The 27,482-nt window shown below is 40.7% G+C and overlaps 1 protein-coding gene across 2 annotated transcripts in view; it reads right to left on the reverse strand.

Annotated features, from left to right (window-relative positions):
* Nucleotides 1–27,482, reverse strand: part of CASP3 (caspase 3) — a 642,424-nt gene that overhangs the window by 550,372 nt on the left and 64,570 nt on the right. For both annotated transcript variants that reach the window (XM_044089855.1, XM_044089854.1), the window contains exon 2: nt 26,267–26,358. In XM_044089855.1, coding sequence (XP_043945790.1) covers nt 26,267–26,346 — 80 coding nt within the window. In that variant the 5' untranslated portion in view covers nt 26,347–26,358. The remainder of the gene's footprint in view (nt 1–26,266; nt 26,359–27,482) is intronic.

Genomic DNA, 27,482 nt, shown 5'->3' on the forward strand with positions numbered 1-27,482 from the left:
CGGGTACTACAAAGAATTGCAAACAATCTGCTGCTTTGAAAGTTGAGAATCTTTTCCATAGCTCTTTTTAAAACATTTTCTTTAGAACAGATCTTACGCTAGACAAAAAGTCTCCTTAACACTGAACCATTCTGAATAAAACTTTCATTCTGCATTCTCTCCTCAGAATTCCAACCACAAATCAGTAGATTAATCTTTCCAGTTTCCAAGTAATTTGCAAGTAACCCACTCCTTATGCAGAAACCATTCCTATCGGAAGAGGTGATGATGGGAAAGAGAAGAGAATAAGATCCTCTCTTCAGAACAACAGGGGAACTTAAAAGTTATTTACAAAAAAAAATGCCTGTCTGAACCTGAAGACACAGGCCCTACAGACTCTGATTCCAAGGATTACTTTCACACATTAGCAAAGAGTGTCCCCAAGGCCAGACCTAGGGGCACAGGACATGCCTCTCAACTGTCCAGAATTTCACAGAATGCCCACATTTTTACCTCATTTTTTGGTGTATTCTTTGTAAAACGTGTTTTTTCAGGTAAATCATTGAGGACTGAAATCACTAAATAATGACAGACATTTGAATTTCAGACTTCGTGTCCTTCAGAAAATGCAAAACCATGTTTTGTTGAATATTATAATAATACTTAAAACAATAAACCTGTTTTGAAAAAAAAAGAAAATGCAAAACCTGTTCTAGCAAATATCAAAGTTTAAAAGAGCAACATTTAAAATGTAACCCTGATTCTGGGCATTTGCACAGCTTCCTCATTTTTTTTGGCTTTGTATAAAAGTTTTGCACCATGAGGTTGAGAGGTATAGGCACATACAAGTATGTTGTATCTGTTAGACTATAAAACTTTACTGACACACAAAAATGAGAAAACATTTTGAAGTTTTAAATGCATTGCCAGTTGATTATAAATAATATATTTTCAGTCTATTGCATAACTGTTACAGCAGACAAAAATGGCACAATCTCGCAACAATCTCATACTGAATGCAAGAATACAATGCATTTCTACAGTAGTATAAACCCACCCTATCCAATACTGCATTTTCACTTACATTATAAGACAAACATGAGACAGCTACTTATAACAATAAAAGAGTGTTTAGGGTTTAATTTTTCTTACCACACCTGATGAAATCATGACACTATAGCTCTTACCAAGAAATAACAAGGTGTCCATTCCATATATTTCATCCTTAGAACTTGCACTAGCATCCTGTCTGTTTACACATTTTGACTGTTGCTTTGTTTACATGCTTTAAGTATCAGAATATTTTAAGGATGTTTTGGACACACTGTAACAACATTCTGTGTCGGCCTGACTTATAAATGCAGTTAGGAAAAAATATACAAAATTCAGTTAAAAAGACAGACTGTGAGATGTAACCTAACAATTCCTCCTTAAATTTGTAAATCATTAAACATATTTACTCTTAAATAATGGATAATTGCTACATATCTATTTTTTTTTGCTGTAAACTCTGATTTTAAATACTATCAGTTGCCTTAAAAAATCATATCTAAAGATAATTTCAAATACTTAAGAAGTCAGGTATCAAATTATATCTCTTCTATATACTATGATGCACTTGTCAAATATCAAATCTTCTAAGAATAAACGTGCCATCAGTGTAATAAAAAAGGGGAATTGCACTCTGAGAAAAATCTAATTTTCCCAGAGAGTAATGTACAACTCTCAATTCTGTATGTGACCTCTGCTTCAGTGTTGGTTCATTTGCTTATGCATTACAACAAATGTGAAATGGATAACATCTGCTTAATTTTATCCTTACTTTCCAGATCTTGAATAAAAAAAAGTTAGCATTCACACACAAAACGTCCCTGATTTAAAAATATTATAATCTTAGCTACATTATTATCAGGATAAGGTTCACACTTTAATCAAACTTGTCATCTAAATGAAACAGCAGTAAGTGCACATCTTCAGCTTTATCCATGGCCGTGGATCTGAGGGATGGATAAAGCCCTAACTATAGCCCAGGTGCCCCAGATTTCATTATCAGAAGTAGTTTTAGCAAGGAGTGGATGAGTGTCACCATCCTGGGTAGGAAAGCATGTATGTAGGTGAATTTTCCAGTTGATTTCTTGGGGCCAGAGTGGTGGTGTCCTCAAGGAGACGGGGCACCTGCACAATCATACTGTAGTAGGAACAATATGTCAGCCCACCCATTACACATCTGTCCCCAGAGAGAATGAGTAATAGGAGTGAATTTGAGCATTAAAAAAAAAAAAAAAACTATCAACAACAATATTACACTTCCGTGGAGTGCCTCCATCTCCTTGCCATCATCAGCCCTACACGTGCCAGCAGCTACAGGTTAGATGCAGGGAGACTCATAAAAATCTGCAACTCGTACATTTGTAAACATGAGGTAAAATCTTAATCTAGGATGCTGAACGATATGCATTTCAGACTGAAATAAAAGGTCAAAAATACATCTAAAGAAATATGAAAAGCAACTGTTTTATCACAGAAAGCAAAGCCCTCCATACCCATAAGCAGATAGCTGCATCCACTGTACCTCCACAACCGATTTAATTCTGGAGTCACTACACCACAAAGGTACGGAGAAATTCCCCTTGCAATTACTTTCTTATATGATGTATTTCTCCACTGAAATGTCAGAAAAACTGCAGAGAAATCTTACCTGTCATCCGTACAGCCCACTCTTGTAAGCAATGCGTTAATAACCCAAAGGCAGATAGAATCATCAGAACTTCATAGTAGATGACAAAAAGAAAACACAACATTATATAATTTTAGAGAACTACATGAACTGTCTATGTCTGGAATTGCTGTTTGACTGCTCAAAAAGCTCTGCTGTCTGGTCCATTAGTTTTACTATGACTTTTCTGCAAATGTTAAGACAACCCTTTATTTTTAACATAAAAGTTTCTGACTTTAAGTAGCTACTACACCAAAAGGATTCAGTGTAGAAAACCGAATGAAGAAAGCACCACAACAGGATAGAGCAATGGATATACAAATTAAGGGGAAACCAGTGGAACAGGAAGCAATTAGGTGCCGCATCAAGATATTTTGGAACCTTTCACAGGAAACCAATATAAAACATTCACTTGAAGATAGACAGCAAGGAGCGAAACAGAAAACTGTGGAAACTCTGACGCAGTGAATGTTTTGGAGTGATAGGCCAGTGAGTTCCCATATAACAGAGCAATGAATGGCACGGGATGTAACTGAAGAGAAGGTGCCACAGGAAGATGTTACAGAACTTTCTATAGAATGCCCACAGGAAATGGAAAACAAGGGATGTGCCCTCAGTTTGGAAGAAAATGAGCCAAGAGAAGAGTAGCTTGATTTAGCAGACATGGATAGATATATTAAGATCAATGAGAGAAACAGACTGCAGAAGGTCAATAAAAAGTACAGTTTTGTACCTACCATAAATGTAGATGTTCGAGGATTCCCTTGCTGCAGTCCTGACAATTGGGTATAGTCCGCGTCCCAGTCGGCCCGAATACCAGAGTATAAGGCTGACGTCGGTCATGGCGCCTTAGACTGACGTCAGTACGTCAGGGTACTAATGCGCATGACCGACGTCATTTCCTCAGTCTTTTCTTGCCCCAGATGTCAGAAGACCCAAAAAGACAAGTCCCAAAAAACAACCTGCACCAAAAAACATGTACAATATATACAGAAATATATATAAAAAATATAAGCATGTAAACTCACCTACACAACCACCCTGAAACACAGAGGGGGAAGAAGGAGGGTAAATTGGACTGCAGCAAGGGAATCCTCGAACATCTACATTTATGGTAGGTACAAAACTGTACTATGTTCTTCGTCTTCCCTTGCTGCAGTCCTGACAATTGGGTAGAATCCCAAAGCAGAGGTAAGGGAGGCTGGCAAATTATAAAGTAGCAGGAGCTGACAACATGCCTTGTAAAACGGCTGTGGCAAAACCAGCTCTAGACTTAGAGTATATAGGCAGGTGATAATGCCTAGAGAAAGTATGCACTGAACTCCAAGTAGCTGCTTCCAGAATATCCTTAGTTGCCACCCCTTAGAAATGCTGTTGAAGTGGCAGTAGCCCTAGTGGAATGAGGCCTAATCCCAGCTGGAACCTGTTTGCCATGATGGGAATAACAAAATGCAATGCAAAAGCCAATCCACCTAGAAATAGTTTGTTTTGACACAGGCTTGCCCTGTGAACTCAAAGCAAAAGAAACAAGTAACTGCTGAGACTGCCTAAAATCTTTAGTCCTGCTCAAATAATAACGCAATTGCCTGTGTACATCTAAAGTGTGCAAAATCTTTTCCCCTTTATTTTGAGGATCTGCAAAAAACGTAGGCAAATGAATAGTTTGGTTTAAAGCCACACTAGAAACCACCTTAGGCATAAAGGAAGGATTAGTACGTAATGATACCCTGTCCTTATGGAAAATCAAAAGGGCTCTACTGCCATAAGGGCCTGCAACTCAGACACCCTTCTTGCAGAAGTAATAGCCAACAGAAAAGCAGTCTTCCATGACAAATATTTCAATTCAGCAGTAGCTGCAGGCTCAAAAGGTTGTAGAGTAAGTTTTTCCAACACAAAATTGAGATCCCAAGCAGGAGTAGGAGCTCTCGTGGGGGTCTTATATTCTTTGCCCCTCTAAGAAACTGCTTGAACAAAGGATGCGAAAACAAAGGTGGGTCACAATCATAGTGAGCTGAAATTGCTGCAGCATGAATCTTTATGGAAGAGAAAGACAAACCTTTGTCCAATAATTCAGTAAGATATTGAAGAGCCACACTCAAATTAGGCTCTGAAATCTCCAAATTCTTTGCTGTACTCCAAAATAAAAATCTCTTCCATTTTTCTGCGTACACTCTCCTAGTACTAGGCCTTCTAGCTTCCATAATCACATTTAAAACTTGTTGAGGAAGCTGAGACCTACCATGCTTCAACACAGAATATGCCAAGCTGTGAGATGAAGAGATTGAAGCTTGACATTGAGCAGATGACCGTCCTTCTGAGACAACAGATGAGGAATCAGAGGTAAAGGCCATGGAGGCTTCTTTACAAGACTCCTTAGAAGTGGGTACCAGTGTTGCCGAGGCCAATCTGGAGCTATCAAAATCATCCTTGGCCTGTCCTGTCTGACCTTTAGTAATACCTTTGGAAGAAGAGGTAGAGGTGGAAAGGCATAGACATGAAGGTTTTCCCAACTGAAAGACAGAGCATCCACTTTCCAAGCTGTGTGATGAAACCCCTTTGTGCAATACTTTGGCAGCTGGTGGTTTAGTGGAGAAGCGAACAGATCTATGTCTGGAGTTCCCCATGACACTGTCAATTTCTGAAATACATGAAGATCCAGTTTCCACTGTGGGGATCCATGATATGTCTGCTTAATACATCTGCTAGGGAGTTCTGTGCTCCTGGCAGAAACCTTGCCTGAAGAGTCAGTTGCAGGCTTAACGCAGTCTCCCATAAAATCATTGCTTGCCTGCATAGAGGATAAGAATGTGTTCCCCTTGCTTGTTGATGTACCACATGACAGTTGTGTTGTCTGTCAGAATCAACACCTGCCCTGGAAGAAGTAACTCCTTGAACGCCATCAATGCAAACTGGACTGCTAACATCTCCTTCATGTTGATATGTAGATGCTGTAGTCTGGCAGGCCACTTGTCTTGTATCCACTTTCCATTTAGATGAGCTCCCAAGCAGTGTCCGAGGCATCTGTCGTTAAAATCTGACTCGCCTCTGGCGGGTCACAGAGAGTCCCTTGTTTAGGTGACATTCCTGAGCCCACCACAAGAATTCCTTTTGAAGGCAAGGTATTATTTGAATGACAGTGTCCAAATCTTGGCAGTGCTGTGTCCATACATTTTGAGATACCATTGCAGCTTCCTCATATGCAGTTTGGCATTGGGAAGCACCAGAATACAAGATGCCATGAACCCTAATGCTTGAAGGACTGTCCTTGCAGTCAGCACGGACTGATGAGATAGTTGATGGAAGTAAAGTGACAGACTCTTTTGTTTGTCCGGGGTTAAAAGGCCATCTGGGCTGCTGTATTCAGTCTCACACCCAGAAAGCACATGTCTTGAGAGGGTACTAGACTGGACTTTATTTCGTTCACAGAATACCCTAGGCATCTTAGCACTGCTATGACATATTCCAGATGCTGTAGAAGGTGTTCCTTTTCTTGAGCCAGAATCAGGCAGTCGTCCAAGTAAGGATAAATTTGAATGCCTTGAAGCCTGAAGTAAGCTATCACTGGAGCCAGAACCTTTGTGAATACTCTGGGCGCAGTAGATAAGCCAAAGGGCAATGCAGAGAACTGATAATGAAAATCTCCAGTTCGTAACCGCAGATACTTTCTGCAACTTAGCCTTATGGGCACATGAAGGTAAGCTTCCTTGAGATCCAAAGTTACCATCCAGTGATCCTTGCCCAGCAGAGGTAACAGTTGCTGTAACGTCAACATCTTGAACTTGGGAATGTCCAGATAAGTGTTGAGGATAGATAAATCCAAAATTGGTCTCCACGTGTTCCCCTTCTTTGGCACTAGGAACAGGCGAGAATAAAATCGAAGCCCTTTCTGACACAGGGACTGGCTGAATAGCCCCTATCTGGAGTAACTGAGAAACTTGCTTGTGAGCCTCTTTTCTTTGTGGAGGAGGAACATCTGGCATGCCTTTGAAAGGGGCATTGTGTGGAAATAAAATCTGTACCCGTGATGAATGATATCCAGCACCCATCTGTCTTGAGTGATTAAATCCCAATTTTCTTTGAAAAGAGACAATCTTCCTCCTAAAGGAGCTGCCAGGCGAGTCCACTGGCAGCTGAAAAGGCAGGTCATTGGTTCTGCTTACGAAAGGACTGACCCCTGCCCTCACCAGAAGTCTGAGCAGGTGAACTGTCTGATCTAGGCCTAAACAAACCTTGAGCCCTGCCCCTACCACGTCTAGACCTACCCCTAGACTGGGCACCATAAGCAGGATATGTCCACCCCTTAGCAGGCCAATTTCTACTAAACTTCGGAAGCTGCACCTGCAAAAAATCTTTAACAGTCTGCATAGACTTAGCTTTATCCTCCATTTTCTTTAAAACTGCTTCCACAGGTTGTCCAAACAACACATCAGACTGTAAAGGAGCATCCAAAATCCTGGTCTTAACATGCTCAGCTAAATTCTGATCCTTCAACCATGCATGTCTGCGAAGAACAGAACTAGTAGCAGCCACCCTCGAGGAGGCCTGAACAGCATCAAAACCACACTGCAAAGAATGCTTACCCACTTGTTCAGACACATGAACCAAATCCAGCAATTCTTTACACTCAATACCTTCCGCCAAAGCATCCACCTTAGATTTCAATTGTGAAAGGAGATAATTCTGATATTTCAGCATATGAAACTGACAATTCAACGCCTCATGGCCAAAGTGGAAGAAGTATATACTTTCTTACCCCACCTATCCAAAGCCCTTGCCTCTTTATCAGATGGTACAGGATTTTTAACCACAGAAGCTTTAACACCTTTAGGCCCCTGAGAAACAGTTTCGGGTCCGCCCTGGGACTCTTAAACAAATACTTATGAGCTTGGGCACCCTATAATACCTATCAGGCTTAACAGGAGCAGGAGGCAAGGAGTCAGGGTTCAGAGAAGCCTCTGCAAAACATCCTCCACCACATTCAACACAGGAGGAATAGCTAAGGGCCTATGCTGAGGCAAAACAAGAATTCCCTAAGCCTTTTCTGGAGTCAGAGTAATCTTGGCCTTCCCATTTAAAGTGCTCCCTCATGGAGTGAAGAGTCTCTGAAAATGAAAAATCCTCAGGAGGAGAAGCCGAAGGGGTGGAATCATCCACATCAGAATCAGAATAAGTAGGAAACTCTTGCAAGTCTTCCCAGAAGACTCAAGCCTGTGAACACTGTTCAAAACTATCAAACTCCTGTTCCACCCTAGGCCTCTTATCAGGTGGGGGCATAGAACCTCTAATCAGAGTAATCAAATCTTCTGCCATTTTGAGCATATGTTTCTTAGGCACAGAGCCCGAAATGCTAGGAGAAGCCCCCACAGAAACTGAACTTGGCCTACCTCTAAAAGAAGCTTTGGCAACAGAAGGAGAGGCCCTAACTACCTTGGGAAGAGAGGGAAGAACAGTTACCTGAGAAGCCCCCTCAGCCTGGCCTGCCTCCTGAGAGGGCACATCCTGTAACAGTAAAGTATCTGCCTGAGACTCCATTGAAACTCCTGGCAAAACCTCCGGCTCCCCTGAGCCTTCCAAAGGACCGACATCCGGGGCTGCCGGTTCCTCTCCCCTAGGCTTCACTGTTTTATCTTTGCGCTTCTTGGATGAAGCAGGCGCCGGAGCATCCGACGGCATATTATAATTGCAACGTTTCCCAAACACTAACCTAGCACAATCAAGCCTCCTCTTAATAGTGCGCTTGTTAAATCTAGCACAAGAGCGGCAACCAACAACGCCGTGCTCAGGCCCTAAACAAGGTATACACAATGTATGAAAATCCTTATGCGGTATCTGCTTCCCACAAGAAATACAGTTATTCACTTTTTCTGACATCCGCTTAAATACTGAGGCAAGAAAAAACCAAAATGTTCCCCAACGGGGTTACTTAGCCAACTCTGTATTCGGTCTGAAACTCCGGTTTCGGAAAATCTCAGAACGCCAACCTGCACTCGCAAAACTGCTTCTGCATCGGACCATGCGGCAAAAAAGACTGAGGAAATGACGTCGGTCATGCGCATTAGTACCCTGACGTACTGACGTCAGTCTAAGGCGCCATGACCGACGTCAGCCTTATACTCTGGTATTCGGGCCGACTGGGGCGCGGACTATACCCAATTGTCAGGACTGCAGCAAGGGAAGACGAAGAACATCCCAAAAAGTTAGAAGTCTAATAAAAAAAAAAAAATGAATTCAGTAATTAGGACTGTCCATAGAGATCCATGCGATATAACAGAAGGAAACTGGATATATTACTGTGCAGCTAAATTAACAACTGACAAAGTTCTACCACAAGAACACAGGGTAGCGAGGGAAAGGAAGGGGAAAAATCGAATACCATCACGGAAGTATCAAAACGAGAAAACTACAAAGCAATTAAGACAAGAAGTGTCACTGTTAAAAGTCTATAGAAGAGGGAATATATCAACGAAAATACTAAGAAAGACAGATGTGATAAAAGTAATGCACAGTATTAGAACAGACCAGGATGTATCATGCACTATCACAAATAACAAGCTAAAAATTTCAGCACAAGTGAAAAAACTTAGAGGATACACAGATAAACATAAAGGAAAAGTACAAAATAAGCAATTTACTGATGACCCAAAAAAGTTTTATAGAGAACTGGGAAACAAAGTAAAAGGAATTGAAAGACCACCAAAAAAAAAAAAAAGAGGAAAGATACACTTTGGTGAAGTATCTATGAAGATCCTGTGGAACATAACAAAGATGCTAAATGGACAGAAGAAATAATAAGAAGTTTAAAGATACAGGATATGAAATGGGATGAAGTAACAGCCAGATAGACTGAAACAAAGTTAAGAAAAGCCTTGAATTGGAAAACTCCAGGCCCAGATGCAGTACCTAACTTTTGGTTAAAAGTATTAACATCTTTGCACAAAGATTTAGCCATGAGTAAGAAAGTACAGTTTTGTACCTACCATAAATGTAGATGTCCGATAGGTATGCATCTGCAGTCCTAACATATGGGTTGTCCTGCCTCAGGCAGCCCTTCGGTCGGCCGGATTCCAAAGTCTGGGTCTGGCCTCGGCTGATGTCGCACTTCACCCGACGTCATAGCTGCTTTTTATTGGGTATAAAGGCATCAGCCGACGCCATTTTCCTCAGTGTTTCTTGCCCCAGGTGCCAGGTGCCCTCTAGTAAGGCTAAATTTGGATAAATGCAAATAATTCCAAACAGTAGAGAGCAAACAATATAAAAGAATATATATATATATATATATATATATATATATATACAAACAAATACACCATAACAGATTCCCCCAGCGATTCCCCCAGCTAGCTAAAAGATGGGTAAATACCCTAGGAGTACCACAGAGGGGAAGGAGGGTGGGTAATCCTGACTGCAGATGCATACCTATCGGACATCTACATTTATGGTAGGTACAAAACTGTACTATGTCCTTCAAGGATGCATCTGCAGTCCTAACATATGGGTAGAATACCATAGCCAAACTGGGGGAGGAGGCACTAAGATAAAGATGGTGTAGTTAAGATCCCTTGCAAAACAGCAGTTGCAAAACCTGCTCGGGATCTAGAGTATAAAGGAAGATTGTAATGCTTGGCAAATGTATGCACGGAGCTCCAGGTAGCAGCTTCTAAAATGTCTTTGGTAGCCACTCCTCGTAGGAAAGCTGTAGTGGTGGCTGTAGCTCTTGTGGAATGAGGTCTGATATTATCAGGAGTTGTCTTTCCATGAAAAGAGTAACAAAAACGAATGAAATTTCCTATCCATTTTGAGATTGTCTGTTTTGAAATTGCTTTTCCTTGCATTCCTGTTGCATATGCTACCAAAAGCTGGTCAGTTTTTCTGCTGGTCTTAGTTCTGTCCAGATAGTAGCGTAATTGTCTGTGCACATCCAAGTTATGTAGCAGTGGGTTGGGGAAGAATGTAGGTAAATGAATCGCTTGGTTCACTGATACTCTGGAGACCACTTTTGGCATAAAGGTAGGGTTGGTTCTCAGACTCTGTCCTGATGGAAGATAAGGAAGGGTTGTACTGCCATTAATGCCTGTAACTCAGATACCCTTCTTGCTGAAGTGATTGCTAGTAGGAAAGCAGTTTTCCAAGACAAGAATTGTAATTCTACTGTTGCTGCTGGTTCAAAAGGGGGAAGAGTTAACTTTTCCAGCACAAAGTTGAGGTCCCATGTAGGTAAAGGTGGTTTCCTTGGAGGCTTTACATTTTTGATTCCTCTCAAGAACTGCCTGAATAGAGGATGAGAGAAGACAGGAGGATCCAAGTTGTATTCTGCTGAAATTGCTGATGCATGAATCTTAATGGAAGAGTAAGACAGGCCATTATGGAACAGCTCTGCTAAATATTCCAGGATGTGTGCTATGTTTGCCAAAGAGACATTTTCTCCCTTTGCTGCACTCCAAATGAGGTATCTTTTCCACTTGGCTGAATAAGTCTTCCTTGTGGAGGGTTTGCGTGCCTCCAGGATAATGTCCTTAACCCTCTGAGATAAATCTGGGGTATTTTGTTTTATGCAATATTCCAAGCAGCTAGCTGCAGAGTTTTCAAGTTTGTATGTAGGATCTTGTAGTTGTCCTGTGTTAGTAGTAAGGGACATAGAGGTAGATGCCATGCGTGTGTCCGAGACATGCTTCTCAGTAGCGGGTACCAATGTTGCCTCGGCCAGTCTGGAGCTATCAGAATTACCCTTGGTTGATCCTCTTTGATCTTCAGTAGAACTTTGTACATCAAGGGAAGAGGTGGAAATGCATATGCTGTCAGGTTTTTCCAGCTGAAGGAAAGTGAGTCCACCCTCCAAGCAAGTGGGTGGTATGCTCTTGTGCAGAATTTCTTCAATTGGTGATTGTGTGGGGAGGCAAATAGGTCTATCTGTGGTAGTCCCCATTTCTTTGTTATGGCTTTGAAAATATCTGGATGCAGCATCCATTCGTGAACATTTGTGGTAGTTCTGCTTAAGGTGTCTGCTAGAGAATTTTCTTTTCCTGGTACAAATCTGGCCTGAAGTTGAATGTTGAGGTTCAGGGCCACATTCCACAGGTCCATTGCCATCCGGCATAGAGGATATGAATGTGTACCTCCCTGCTTGTTGATGTACCACATGACTGTGGTGTTGTCCGTCTTTATCAGCAGATGACCCTGTTGAAGGAGTGGTCTGAATGCCTGGATCGCATATTTCACTGCCAGCATCTCCTTTAGATTTATGTGTAGATTCAGCTGGTCTTGGGTCCATAGGCCTTGTATACACTTATCCACCATGTGAGCCCCCCATCCTAGGTCTGAGGCGTCCGTGGTGATGGTCTGGCTTGGCTGTGGTTTGTGGAAAGGCAAGCCTCTGTTCAACTGACAGGCCTGAGCCCACCACAGGAATTCTTGCTTCAGGCATGGAATTATTGGAATCTGGTCTTCTAGACTGTGCTGGTGTTGAGACCATACATTCCTTAGGTGCCATTGCAACTTTCTCATATGTAGCCTGGCATGCGGAATCAATATTATGCAGGATGCCATGTAACCCAGGGCTTGCAGGACTTTCCTTGCAGTAAGTCGAGTTTGTTTTGTTAATGACATGAAATAGCCTGGTAGTTGCTTTTGTTTTTCTTCTGTGAGAAAGGCCATCTGAGTTGATGTGTCCAGTTCTGCCCCCAAGAATGTTATCCTTTGGGATGGTACTAGTCTTGACTTCTGTATGTTGACTGTGTATCCCAAGGCTTGCAGCAGTTGTATGACATTTTCCAAATCTTTTGTTAATTTTGCCTTGTTGTCCGCTTGCATTAGGCAGTCGTCCAGGTATGGGTAAATTTGAATTCCCTGAAGCCTGCAATGAGCAATTACTGATGCCAGGCATTTCGTGAATACTCTGGGCACAGTAGATAAGCCAAAGGGCAATGCTGAGAATTGATAATGCTCTGATCCTGCAAGAAATCTGAGGTATCTTCTGCAATCTGGTCGTATAGGGACGTGCAGGTATGCCTCCTTGAGATCTAGAGTCACCAGCCAAGACTCCTTGCCCAGCATGGGAAGAAGCTGCTGGAGGGTCAGCATTTTGAATTTTGGAACAATGAGGTATGTGTTCAGTCGGACAAGTCGAGAATAGGTCTCCATTGATTTTCTTTTCTTGGTACCAGGAAAAGCCTGGAGTAAAAACCTTGGCCTTGTTCCATAGGTGGCACCTTTTCTATAGCTCTCATCCTTAGTAAGTTGTTGATTTGTCTTAGAGCGTCTGTTTTTTGGCTTGGTGGTAGGTTTGGCATTCCCCTCTTTTGTGGTAGAGTGTGGAAGTGAAACCTGTAGCCCTTGTCTATTGTTTGTAAAGTCCATTTGTCTCCTGTAATGTAATGCCAGTTGTCTGAAAATAAGGCTAGCTTTCCGCCCAAGGGAGCTTCCAGTTGTTCCCTGGTAGGCGGTATCAGAGCCAAGTCATTGTGTCTGTCCTGTGGAAGTGGTTGTAGTTGAATCTGTGGCAGTACTTCTCTGATTGGTAGTTTGCCACTGACGTCCTCTGTAGGCACCCCTAGACTGATTTCTGCCTCTTGGGCGTCTATTTCTGCTTCTCTGTGCTCTGGAGCTGTCTGGAAAGGACCAATTCTTCGAAGGCCAATTTCTGCTAAACCTCGGAGGTTGGACCTGTAAGAAATCCTTGACTGTTTGGACAGATTTTGCTTTTTCTTCCACCTTCTTTAGAACCTCCTGTGCAGGGGAGCCAAACAAACTTTGTTTCTCCATGGGAGCATCTAGGAGTTTTGATTTAACATGGTCTGGTAAAGATTGTTCTTTTAACCATGCAGGTCTTCGAATCACTGTTCCAGTCATAGCTGATCTAAAGGAAGCCTCCAGTGCATCATAGCCACATTTTAAGAAATGGTTACTGACCTGCTGAGAGTTATGTACTAAATCCTGAAGAGACTTGCGGTCTAAAGGTTCAGGAGAGGACAGTTTTTTATTTAGCTGGTCTAACAAAAATTCCTGATACTGAATCATGTGAAATTGACAGTTTAAGGCCCTAGCCGAAAGAGCAGCAGAAGTATAAACCTTTTACCCCATCTCTAATGCTATAGATTCCTATCAGAGGGAAGAGGGTTTTGGCAGAAGCAGCTGCCACACCTTTCGGCCCTGTGAAATGGTTTTGGGGTCTGCAACAGGAGCCTTATACAAATGGTAGTGTGTGTCCGGGACCCTGTAATATCTGTCAGGCTTGGCAGGGGCCGGAGCAAGAGAATCAGGAGCAGTACAGGCATCATTAAATGCATCATCAACTACTGTTAGTACTGGAGGAATAGCTAAAGGCCTATGCTGTGGTAAGTGTAAAAAAGTCCTTAGCCTTTTCCTTGAATCTGAAAAATCCTGGCCCTGCCATTGGAAATGCTCCCTCATAGCATGTAAGGTTTCCCCAAAAGAAAATTCCTCAGGAGGAGAGGCAGAAGGAATGGAGTCCTCTGCATCAGAATCCTCATAAGGAGAATATGGGCCTTCCTGAGGGTCTGTAATGTCCGAGTCCTCCGAGGAATAGTCTGTAGAGACAGGTTCCGGGGGTTCAGTCCTAGGCCTCTTATCTGAAGGGGGCTGAGAGGCCCTGTCTGGGTGAGGTTGGGATCCCCTGATCAAAGAAATGAGATCCTCAGCCAGGCTGAGTATTTGTGAACTAGAGGTAGGCCTATGTGGGGGAGTTTTAGCAGGTAAGGCCTTAGAAGATTTAGCTGCTTTAGCCCTGGCAAAAGCCTTGATGGACATAGAAGCAGGGGGTCTAGCAGCCCCACGTGCAGGGGTAGATATGTCTAAAGGAATAGTATCCGACAAATCCTGGGTGCCTGCTTCTGTAGCAGTAATATCAGTAGCAGATTCGACCATACTCTGTGAGGCCTTGGCTATAGGAGGAATGCTTTCGGCCGAAGGAAGAACCGAGGACTCTGTTTCAGCCGAAACCGAGACACTCGCGGTTGGCCTAACCGCGGTGTCAGCTGAAACCGCGGACCGCGAGTGTCGGTCCTTTTCCTTGCGCTTCTTAGCTATTTGTGTAGTCGGAGTCTCCGACGGCATTTTGTAAGCAAAAGCGGGACCAAAAAACTCCTCTGCAAACTCCGACTGACGTCTAAGTGTCCGTCGATTGAAGGAAGCACAGGCTAGACAAGCTGATACGTCGTGGTCTGGGCCTAAGCAAGGAAGGCAGTAAGAGTGGAAATCCTTATGAGGTATTTGTTTCCCACAAGTTAAACAATTATTTACTTTTTTTGACATCGGCTGAGGCAAGAAAGAGTCCCCAACGGGGTACTTAGCTTTTTAGAAGTCTTCGGTAGTAGAAATCTCTCGATCTGACCGACCGGCACTTGCGAACAGCTTCTGCTTCGGGCACCACGCGGCAAGAAAGACTGGGGAAAATGGCATCGGCTGATGCCTTTATACCCAATAAACAGCAGCTATAACGTCGGGTGAAGTGCGACATCAGCAGAGGCCAGACCCAGACTTTGGAATCCGGCCGACCGAAGGGCTGCCTGAGGCAGGACAACCCATATGTTAGGACTGCAGATGCATCCTTGAAGGACATCTATTTATATGCGCACCCCGAACAAACACCAACCTGGCTAACAGGAAAAACAATGCTCCTACTTAAGCTACCCTAAAAATTATAGACCGATAACGTGCCTTCCGATGATGTATAAACTACATACGGGGAATTGATGCTGAGTTTATAGTCATTTAGAAGAAAACTCAATTATGGTAGTAGAACAAAAGGGCAATAAAACAGTCATATGGAACAAAGGATCATTTGTTGTTAAGTAAAGTCATACTGGAGAACTGTAAAAAGGGAAAGAATTTAAGTATGGCACGGATTGACTATAAAAAAATGTGATAGTATCCCACTTTCGTGGATAAAAGAATGCTTAAAAATGTATAAGATACACCCTACACTGATCAACTACATTACAGTGACCATGAGATAGTGGCAGATCACTTTACAATTAAGCCGTGTTAAAAGATAGATTATTATCCCAGGGATAAAAATTCAAAGTGGGATATTCCTGGGTGACTCTCTGTCACAGTTACTATTCTGCCTTGCCATTGATCCATTAAGTTGTTTACTTAACAGCTTAGGCAATGATTACAATTTGGCTCCTAACAACAAAATGTAAAAACTTCTCATCTTCTCTTTGTTGATGATTTAAAACTGAATAGCTCATCAGATGAAGAACTAAAAGCACAGCTGCAGGTTGTCAAAACTTTTTCAGATGATATAAGAATGCCATTTGGTCTTAAGTTTGCAAAAGCAACCTTTAAAGCAGGAAAACTGCAGCACCAGGAAAATATCAGTTTGGGAGAAGAATGTGATACAAAAAAAGAAGTGGAGCAAGAGGGAGTGTACAAATATTTGGGAACTGATGAAGTATCAACAATAAAAAATGAACAAATGTGAATAAAACTTGGTAAGAAATACTTTTAAAAGACAAATTAATTCTGAAGACAGCATTAACCTCTAGGAACAAAATCCAAGCTTTAAACCAATTTGCTCTTCCTGTCCTAACTTAGTTTTGGAGTGATTGACTGGCCCCAAGGAATGGGCCTCCTTGAAATTGATTACATGCATATATCTGCAATTGTGGGACTCCACCTATACCTGCTGATCTCATAAGACTTACATTTAGTGAAAGCTTTGAAACATGAGGAGAATAAATGTAAGATGGCTTATTTGCTTAATTTAGCAGAAGCATATTGGCATCAAGTAGGAATGGAAATCAAACCAGAAGTAGATAAAAATGCCAAAAAATAAAAGAAAGAATAAAATGCAAAGAACCAGATGAGAAGGCAAGAAATGTGGAAAAAGCATAAATATAGTTGCAAGTATAGGAAACATCTGGAAGAACCTCATGTTGATCAGGAACAAATGCAGGAATGGTTAAGGAGAGACGAATTCAAACCAAGAGATGAAAGGTTAATACTGGCAGCCCAAGATAGTGGGCTACGTACACGCTGGCTTACAAAACCCACTGAAAATGTGGGAGAAACACACAAATGTAGGTTCTGTACAACTAAATTGGAAACAGTCGCACACCTTGTTGCTGGCTGTGACATACTAACAGCAGGACTGTATACTAAAAGGCATAATAATGTGGCAAGACTGTTGCACTGGGGACTGTGCAAACATTATGGTACTGAAGTGGCTGAAAAAATGCTGGAAACATGAGCCACAAAGCATCACAGAAAATGATGAAGTTTATATCACATGGGATCACCCATTACCAACAGTTCAAAAGACTGATGCTAGAAAACTGGATATAGTGGTCCAAGAAAAGAAGACAAAAGTTCATTGATCATTGAAATTGCTGCACCCACTGATTACAGTGTCTTACGTACAGAGAGAGACAAAGTCATAAAATATTAGGATCTGCAGGCAGAAACGAGGGCAATGTAGAAGAAAGATACCCAGACAGTTCCAACAGTAGATGGAGCAATGAGACATATAAAAAAGAATCTACAATTGTATTCAGGTATGTTACTAATCCACGTAACCCCATACGAATTGCAGAAGGAGTCATTACTGGGCACATTGTGGGTGCTGCGAAGAGCACTTCTGGCTGACATCAAAGACTGAAACAATATTAATTTCATGAACTTTAATACTACTTTGCTTAGGAATGGGGTCCATTCCCGTCATAGTATTAGAAACCCAAAAGATTTGGAGAAATAAAAAAAAACATACTCAAACTAAAGGGGGTGGTGGCAGGAGACAGCTACTGCAGAAGTGATCATTCAAACATCTGCTGCTATGATAAGTTTACTTACACAACTGTACTATGTTCATCGCATTAATCACTTTTGCAGTAGCCTTACCTATATGAGTAGATTACAGTAGCTTACAGCATTTGGGAGGGAGCAGGGTTAGGGTCCAGGAGCACTTAGAGAATGGATCTAGCTAAGTCTGATCTACACCTACACCTAGACAATGACTCAGGCGTGCAGTGCTTTGCAAAAAAATGTACAGAGGCCCAAGTTGCTGCTTCTAGAAGACTTCTAGAGTTCAACCCTTTCCAAAATGCCATAGATGAAGGCTGCGGCAGAGTGAGCTTTGATCCTGCCTGGAATAGTTCTGTTGTGGTAAGATTAACAAAAGGCAATAACCTGAGACAACCATTTGGAAATAGTCTGTTTACACACAGGTTGCCCCTTCTTCTCAACTTCAGAAGAAATAAACAATTGATTCAAAAGATCTAAAATATTTTGTTCTGTCAGGACAGTACCAGAGTTGTCAGTGGACATCCAAGGTATGGAGCATCCCTTTTCCATACTTTTTGGGGTTCAGAAAAGAAAATGGGGAGATGTTTACCACTTTAGGCATAAAAGAAGAGTAGTTCTCAATGGAACCCAGTCCCTGTAGAAAATGAGATAGGGCTGACTCACCATAACAGCTTGCAAATTAGATACTCTACTAGCAGAGTTCAGATCAAACAGTAAAACAGTTTTCCATGTTAAGAACCTCAAGATAGTCTGATGAGCTGGTTCAAATGAAGCCAAATGTTAGTTTCCCTAAAACAAAAGTCGGCTCTTAAGGAGGACCCACTGGTCTTCTTGGAGGTCCCTTATGCAAAACCCCTTTCAAAAACGTCACCTGAAAATGCCATGAAAGAGGGGAATCCACTGGCAGACATGCTGAAATGGCCAACAAATGAACTTTGATGAAGGAGTAAGAAAGGTCACAGGACAGTAACTCACAAATATTGTAAAAACAGGGAAGCACTAGCTCTGAATGAGTGTTGGTTGTGTTGCTGGCACCAACTAGAAAACTTTTTTCATTTTGTAATATTTGACATTCTAGCAGCAGGCTCTTTTGGTCTCCATTAGTGCCTACTGCATGTCCTCAGTAAAAAGGTGCCTAAAAGGTATTAAGACCCTATTCATCCAGGCAGTCATCTGAAGCTGATTGAGACTGAGATGTATCAAACTCATTCCAAAAAGAACTTGCAAGTACGGCTGGTACAAAAGGCCAAAAACCAAATAGCAATTTCAACAAACAGGCCAGCACCAGAGGAGTGAATATGAAAATTATTTATTGTGGCACTCCAAACAGATAAATCCAGTCATACTGGTTTCGGCAATGATGCCTTCTTCAGTGACAAATACAATAAACCTCTGAACATGTCAGTATATATACAGAAGCAATCAATTAATCAACTAAGCAAGCACAAAAAATCAATTATTAAAAATGGTCATTCAAACCAGGGAAAAATAATCCCCCAAGTTTAATGATCCAACTTTTCTCTTTCTTATTCAATAAAGCATGCCATCTCTGTTTATTACTTCTATCTCCCCATATTTTGTATACAACTAAAAATTAAATCTGGCTGAAGGGTGCTTAATAGTACGTCTGTATAAGTCATTAGAGAGTCGTTGGTTACAGATGTCACTGAAATGCTCAAGACATCCTGACCCTCAGTGAGCGTGAGGTTTGGCCAGCATAAAAAGCAGAGCAAAAGCATGCCGCTAATTAAATAAGCTAGTCTGTGCTACAATTAGCAAACAATTTGATGTCATAAACCTGACTAGTATTTTTACTGTTAAACTGCTTAGACTTTAGCATATGCTTACAACATCAGTTTGTCCCCGGTCATTGTTAATTGTTGTTGATTGACACCAGCCTGATGTTTGTAATGGTTAAAATAAGAGCCCAAGGTACATCCCCTGCGATATGTAAATTGGCACCTAGAACCCAATATATTTCTCAATTCCTCATGAGCTAATAATATGTTCCAACTGTGACTGATGGTATCCTTAATCATGTTAATATTTCACCCATATGTAGTAACAAACCTGACAACTTCATCATTCAGATTATTATTCTGTTCATAGGTAAGTACTAGGCTATCTGCCCAACGGCATTTATAAGTCTAGCCAGAGTGTGTTGGCTTTCACCACCCCCTTAGATTAGTTCCCTGCGCCTCTGTCCAGCAGAGCCACTGCAGTGATCCCCAGGGTAAATTTTCTGTTTCCCATCCACCTGTCAAGGTTTATCTTGAAGAGTGCTAGTGAGGGGCTCTGCCTGATGTATCACATGTTAGTACTAGACTAACTGCCCTTGTGAGCCATTTTAAGCCTAGCCAATTATCCCTTGTGAAACTCAAATCCTACACCTTGTGTTTGTAAGGCAAACACCTTAACCATTAGGCCATGTTGATATTCTAACAAGGTTGATCTTTCTTGTTTAGCAGCCCATATATGCACAGATAAGATGTCCTTATTCTTATACCCCCTAGCTTGAAATCTATGAAGTCCTGTTTATACACTTCATAGGTACCTGGAGTAGAACAAATGCATTTAATCCATAAAAATTGTGACTTGTGGATGTTTTTGATTATATGTCCAGGGTGTAAACTGTCGGCATGTAACAGACTATTATATTGGGGATATGTATGGAAAACATGAATCCAAGGTGAAACATATGAATCCAAGGTGTCATCCTTATTTCTAATAACTGTGGCATCCAAAAAATTGATTTGTTTGATGTCACAATTTAATGTGAATTCAATCTCCCATTTATTGTCATTTAAGTACAAGTAAAAATGGTTTGTCCGCCAGCCACACCATCCAACAATCATCGAGATATCTTCTCCAGATATATTTCCCCCAAGTAGATGTTACAATTACCATCATAAATGAGATATTCTTTGATGTAACCCATGAATAAATCAGCATATATTGGAGCAAAAGATGCCCCCATAGCCGTACCTTGCGTTTGCCGGAAGCACTCACCTCAGAAGTAAAAAAATATTTTTTCTTAACACATGTTCTGCCATGCATACCAACAAAGTGTTAAAACCTGGTGGCAAGATCTCTGCTTTGTTTAACCAATATTGTAAGGCTTGTAATCTAGCCCAGTGGGGAATATTGGTATACAAAGCAGTCACATCTAAAGTACATAGAAGCCAGTGGGGATCCAATTGTGTGTCTGCTATAATTTTAAGGAATTGTGTCGTATCTTGGATATGAGATCAGATCACTCCTAATAAAGGTTTCAGATAGAATGTTAAGAAAGCTGACAGGGGCTCCATAAGTGAGCCTCTGCCTGAGACAATAGGTCTCCCTGGTGGCCTGTGTAAATCGTTACGAATTTTGGGAAGTAAATAAATAAATATACTGCCTAGCTGGATCCACAACCGTTAGTTGCTGGGCCACAGAATCAGAAAGGATTCCTTCATCTACTGCTTGTTGAATGAAATTATCAATTTCCATTTCGAATCTCATAGAGGGACCAAGAGGCATGTGCATGTAGTATCTGGCATCCTTTAATAGCCTATATGCTTCAGAATTGTATGTTGTGGCATCGAATAACTACCACAGTCCCACCCTTATCTGCTGGCAGAATCACTATATTCTTATTGTCTTGTAATTGCTTTAAAGCTTGTTGTTCTACCGTAGACAGGTTGTGGTTCAACATTCTGGACTTGTGTATTTTAAAATGTAGATCTCTGAGCATAGAATTTCTAAAGACAGAAACATGTTCATCCATAGGTGGCATAAACATTGATTTTTGAAACCTAAATTCAGTAGATCTTTGAGATGTATGTTGAGTCCCACAAAATATCTTAAAGCTCAATAATCGGCAAAATGTTTCAACATCATTTACAATTTGATCCTCGTTCACATAAAAGCCAGGGACATAGTTTAATCCTTTATTTAGCAATTGTACTTCCTGGTGTTAGTTCAACCTTGGCTATATTGTGAACATTACAAATATCTATCAATGCGGTCAGTACTCGAAGCAAAGTTTCCACATTGTCTATTGTGCTTATGCTTTTCTCCACCCCTGCGCTGGCCATGCCTAAAGGGGGGGTCCTCATTGCGTTGTTTTTTAGGGATAGACGACTCCTGAGTATATTCAAAATCTGTGGCTAAAGAGTCCTCCCTGAGGTACTACTATAAGGAGTATTAGACCTTTTTCAAAATGGATCTGGGCCTCTTCCACTTAACTTTTGGTGTGAAACTATCTAAATTAGCAAATGACACTCATTCCAGGCCCAAATGGCCTACCCTGCTCATACTCCTCTAAATCCCTGTTAAATTTAGAAATTTCCTTGTCTTTCAATTGTTTTTCTAAGGACAGCAAGTCTTTAGTTAATTTATTAAAGCAAATAGTATAGACGGTCTCACCTTCAGAAGCCCAGATATGCTGGAGTCAATTCTACATTCATAATATGACACTAAAATATTAACAACGCCCAGTGAGGCACATTATTGTGCCTTAGCCCAATCTGCAGCCAAGGTATTATCTATTAATCCTGCTAATGATTGTAACCGTATTCTCAAACCCCTTGGTGTAATATTCTTCACATGATAGGCTTTAAATAATTTTAGATGCCACATATTACTGCAAAGTGTTTTCGTACTCTTAAAAAGTTTGTGAAAGGATAAGTTACACATATGGGCCGGGTCATTAACATTAGGATCTGTGGTGTTCTCCCTAACATTGCCTACTCCAAAAGCTTGCAAATCATTTCTATCTGCCAATAAACCCTGCAGAATAGTTGTTAAATCCATAATAACAATTCTCTGCTGAAGAGATAATCACAATTAAGTAACTGGGATTGTTCCTAAATCAAACCAAAAATCAGTGTTCACTAGAAAACAACACATCCCAAAAGAAATTATATCCAGTACGAACTTGTAATTACAGTGTATAGGGCAAACCTAATACTGAAAACACTCCAGTACTAGACCCTAATGAATATTGTTTGCAGAAAACATACATTGAAGAATTCTACCAAAAAAGGTCATTCCTGTTTGCAAAAAAATACATTGAAGAATTCTACCAAAAAAAGGTCATTCCTGTTATTCACACTGACAAAAAGTTGTTAACACCTGACTAAATTCCAAAAATGTGGTTCATATATACGTACTCATAAAAATGACCAAATTCAAATGCATAAATACCATATACAATGTCCAAAGATTATTGTAATCCATAAAGATCGTACTTCCGTAAAGAGATTCCAAGACCAATAAACTAGTCCCAAATAACGTAAACCCTCCAATATGCCTTCATAAGGGACTTGACTGAGTATGACAGGCTATAAATGTCATATTCCTGGATAAACAATATTGGGAACTAAGGTCCCAGTTGACAGAACGTTCTATATAACCTAAATGACACCAGGTCCCACTGTTCTTAGAGAACGCCATTAGTCCACTACAACCAACATATAAATACGACCCATTAGTTATAGACTAAATACGGGGAGACAGAAGTAATAAGCAGGGATGGCATGCTTTATTGAATAAGAAAGAGAAAAGTTGGATCATTAAACTTGGGCTATTATTTTCACCTGGTTTGAATGACCACTTTTAATAACTGATGGCTTTTTGTGCTTGATTAGTTGATTAATTGATTACTTCTGTATATATACTGACATGTTCAGAGGTTTATTGTATTTGTCACTGAAGAAGGAATCATTGACAAAACCGGTATGACTGGATTTTTCCATTTGGGGTGCCACAATAAATAATTTTCATATTCACTCCTCTGGTGCTGGCATGCATCAAACTCACCCTGTCTTGCAGATTGAGGAAGCTTGTGGTAATTGCCTCCTGGACAACTACAAAAGAAAGAAGAACCACTGTTGCTTAGGCCAGAAGGGAATCACCACAATGATTTTGGGGGACTCCTTCGGAATATCCAGGATACTTCTGAAGATCAGTGAAAACAGTGGAAAAGCATACAGGAATATTCATCCAAGGAAAAGAAAAAGGCATCCGCCTTCTAGGCCTATTTGCATCAAGTCCTAGTTCAGAATTTTGCAAGCTGATATTTGCTCTACTCTGAACAAGGTCTACCTGAGGAACTCCCCACAGATGGATCAAATTTTGGAAGTCCTCCCTGATCTAGCTTCCATTTGTGACAGTCTGCCTTTGTCTTTCTCAGCTTGTCTGAAGCATAATTTTGCTCTGATGGAATGTAGGATATCTGTAGAGTGTAAAGCTATATCCCATGCTAACATGGTTAGTCTGCATAGGGAATAAGATATGGTTCCCTCTTGCTTGTTTATGTACCATCACTGTGGTATTGTCTTTCATTACTTGAAGAGGTCCTAGGGATGAATGGTGATTCAGACAGATAAGTGCATGGATAAAAGAAAGAATCACTTTGATGTTCATGTACTTTGAATTGTCTTTGTTGCCCCAGATCCCTTGCACTTTTATCCTGCTTGATAATGATCCCGAAGCAAAGTAAGAGGTGTCTGTAGTGACTGACTGCTTTGAAGCAACAGGGGAGAAGGGAATACCTGAATTCAGGGATATCTAAGGTCTTCACCAAGTGACTTCCCTCCTCACAAATCCCAGGACTGGAATTAGAAAATATCAATAAAGAGTACTGGTACTGGGGGCGAAAGAAAGTTCAGATACTGCAGTATGTTTCTCATGTGAAGTTTTTCAAGAGGTATCATGATAATGTGATGAGACACACCCAGAACACTGAAATATTCCCTTGCAGGTACTGAAACCCACTGGAATAGATACAAATATAGATGTATGTTTTCCTGCGGCAGAAAAGCTTTGTACTGAGGTGTCCGTCAGACAATCCAGGAGCATAATCCTGTGTGAAGTCAAAAAAGACTTTTGAACATTCTCTTGGAATCCCAGCCTGTGTAGAAGATATCTCACCCAAGTAATTCCTGACACTTTGAGAAAGACTCTGCAGAAATAAGCAAGTCTTCTAAACAGAACAATGCGGACCTCCTGTAGCCTGTAATGGGCTAGGAAAGGAGCTTGAAGCAGTGACTAGCCCAAAGGGTAAGGCAGATAACTAATAAAGTTTTGTGTGTCTGGATCTCATGAAAAAAACACCTGAAATCTGGATGAACAGGAATGTGATATGCACCTTTTAAATCTGGAGGGTAATAAAAACTGAAATGAGTGTGGAGAGGTAACAGGCTATGGACTCGAAACATCTTGAACTTGGGCACTACCACATACTTGTTTAGGAATAAAAGATCCAGAACTGCTTTTCAGGTGTTTTCTATCTTTGGTACTGAAAACACTCTTGAATAAAAACCTTTTTCCAGTTGAGAAGGAGGAACTGATTCTATTACCTCATGACAGCATGTGTTGTAGGACAGAAAGAAACTGAAGGGTTTGATCTGGCAGATGTGGAGGAATTCCCTGGAAAGTAGTAATTTCTTCCCACTGCCAGCTGTAGCCTTGCTGATTCAGACTCAGAAACCATTTGTCTGAAGCAGTCTGTTGCCAAAGAGAATAGGGACTATAGGGGGCAAGCTCCCTTATATAGTCATTCTGACATATTTGGAGGCGTTCTGTTTTCTTTTTTAAGCCTCCTTACCATAGCCATAGCTTTTTAAAAGTCTGCTTATTTTGTTTTTAGCAAAAACTATACAAGGCAGCAGAAAACCCTTTGGAAAATTTAGAGAAGAAGGGCTGAAAAATCTAAAATTCCTAGAATAAGCTTACCTCTCTCATCACATTTGATAACTGGGATAGTGATAATGGATTCCTTGGATTATATTGGTAGGATGAATAATCTGTTAACGGACACTGATCAATATGTACAGGTAACCAAAAATTGAAGTTAATTTAATCCTATAGGATTTGTTCATTAATGGAGAGATTTCTAATGAGCTGTATAAATAAATATCTTATCTGAAATCTAAGGCAGCAGTGAGCATCATGAACATCACTAACTATATTACTTTGAAGCCTGGTAAAGTTCTTTACCCTATCACTTCATCTGTATACAAGTACAGACAATAAAAGTCTAATAGTAAAGGAACACTGGCTTTACCATGAATCTAAGAAAACGGAAAGAGACTGAAAAGAGCCTTATGGAATTTTAAGAAGCTCGTAATATGGAGAACTGGGTGAGTACAAGAAGAGATAACATTAAATACAGATTAAGCATATGGATGATCAAAGTTGCCATGGATATAAAATACAGAGTAACCTAACTAAACCTCATAAAAAAAAGAGGGACTTAAGAGGTTTATGGCCCTAAATAAGGCTATTATTCTGATCAGGCAGCTCCAATTAGACCTGGAATTAGCAGTATGAGGTTATACTGCAACTAGGTAGAAGACATACCATTTGTCAGTGAAGATCAGGTCACAGTTAGAGGTCATCTGGAAAAACTGAGGAAAACAAATGTCAGAGGTCACTAGTACTTTGAAAGATGGAAAAACACCAGGTATGGAAGGCATTCCATCAAAGATCTTTAAGGCAAGAGGTACACCAAGATTATGATGCATGTCTTCAATGTCTGGAGCTCAGTCTTAAAATTTCCAACTCTGGACATAATGGAATGTTGGTACTAGTCAATGCAAACTGTACAGATACCAAAAACACAATAACCACCTTCTGGGAGCAAGACGGTAGACAAGTTGTAGTTGTGACCACACAAGTTTATTAACCATTCTAACCAGAAGCCAAGGCACAAACTAAAATCACGGCAAACGCTTTCATCCTGTAGAGACAAACATGCATCCATATTATTAAAAATATACTTCAGAATTCAGTTCTGAGATAAAATTCATTCCTGTGCATACTTACCCTCTTGTTGTCCATCCAAACACTGGCTTTGCATCTGTGAAATCTCCTGCAGCCTGCTTTTCTTCTCTTGAATTTGCCATTACTTCTTGCTTCTACAAACATAAGAAAAAAATGAGCCAGTCTATTAATGAAGCCACATAACATAACACAGTAATATAAAAAGTATACAACAAAAAAGCAGGCTAAAATCCAGGGGGTAGAAGCTGTGCTTAAGAAAATACGACATGTCACCAAAACACAGTATAAAGCAACAGCTACCATGCAGAGTTCAGTCCAGGAAATGTTGCAAGATTACATATAAAAAGTATGTTTGCTGGAATCACTTTGATGTTCATGTACTTTGAATTGTCTTTGTTGCCCCAGATCCCTTGCACTTTTATCCTGATTGATAGTGATCCCGAAGCAAAGTAAGAGGGGTCTGTAGTGACCGACTGCTTTGGAGCAACAGGGGAGATGGGAATACCTGAATGTACTCTAAATTTAATTTTGAACTACACTGTGCAATGGTGAATCAAGTGCATCTTGCATCATGGCAGTTTTCAACCCATGACTCCCCCACACACCTTTTGGACCACACATAAATACTTGCATCCTTCTGGATTCACCTTCTTGATTTAAAATCAGACTGTTGCTATTACATTCCACCATTGTCCATACCCAATAAATTATAACCACCTGACAACACACGCATATATATATGTATATATATATATATATATATATATATATATACACACACACACACACACACACACACACACACACACACACACACACACACACACACACACACACACACCTCATATATCTGAATGTGATAAATTGTGATAAAAAAAAAAAGCAACCACAATAAAGCTTCACTTGCATTCTTCTGCACACTACTCCTGCAAAGCCAGATTAATGACTGTTTAACCTGGTCATAATACCAAGAGTCAGTAGTTCTCATCACGGTGAAGTTTCTCTGAGCAAACAACAAGCTGCTTCTGACCACAGCCAGCTTGCCGGCCATAGAGCTCAACTACTTTACTTAAAAACCAAGGACAAAGACAAAAGTAATGAGGGACAAAGACCCAAAATCAGGGACACATTTTAAACATTACTGTAACTCATTACGTTCATAGAACATATGGAGAAAAACATGCAATTTTTGCTAGAAACAGAAAGTCTGAAACTCAAATGCATATCATTACCCCCCTCACTGTAACCCTCAATGAAT

This window comes from Protopterus annectens, chromosome 12.part0 (assembly GCF_019279795.1).
Source record: "Protopterus annectens isolate FY-2018-M chromosome 12.part0, PAN1.0, whole genome shotgun sequence".
NCBI lineage: Eukaryota > Metazoa > Chordata > Ceratodontiformes > Protopteridae > Protopterus > Protopterus annectens.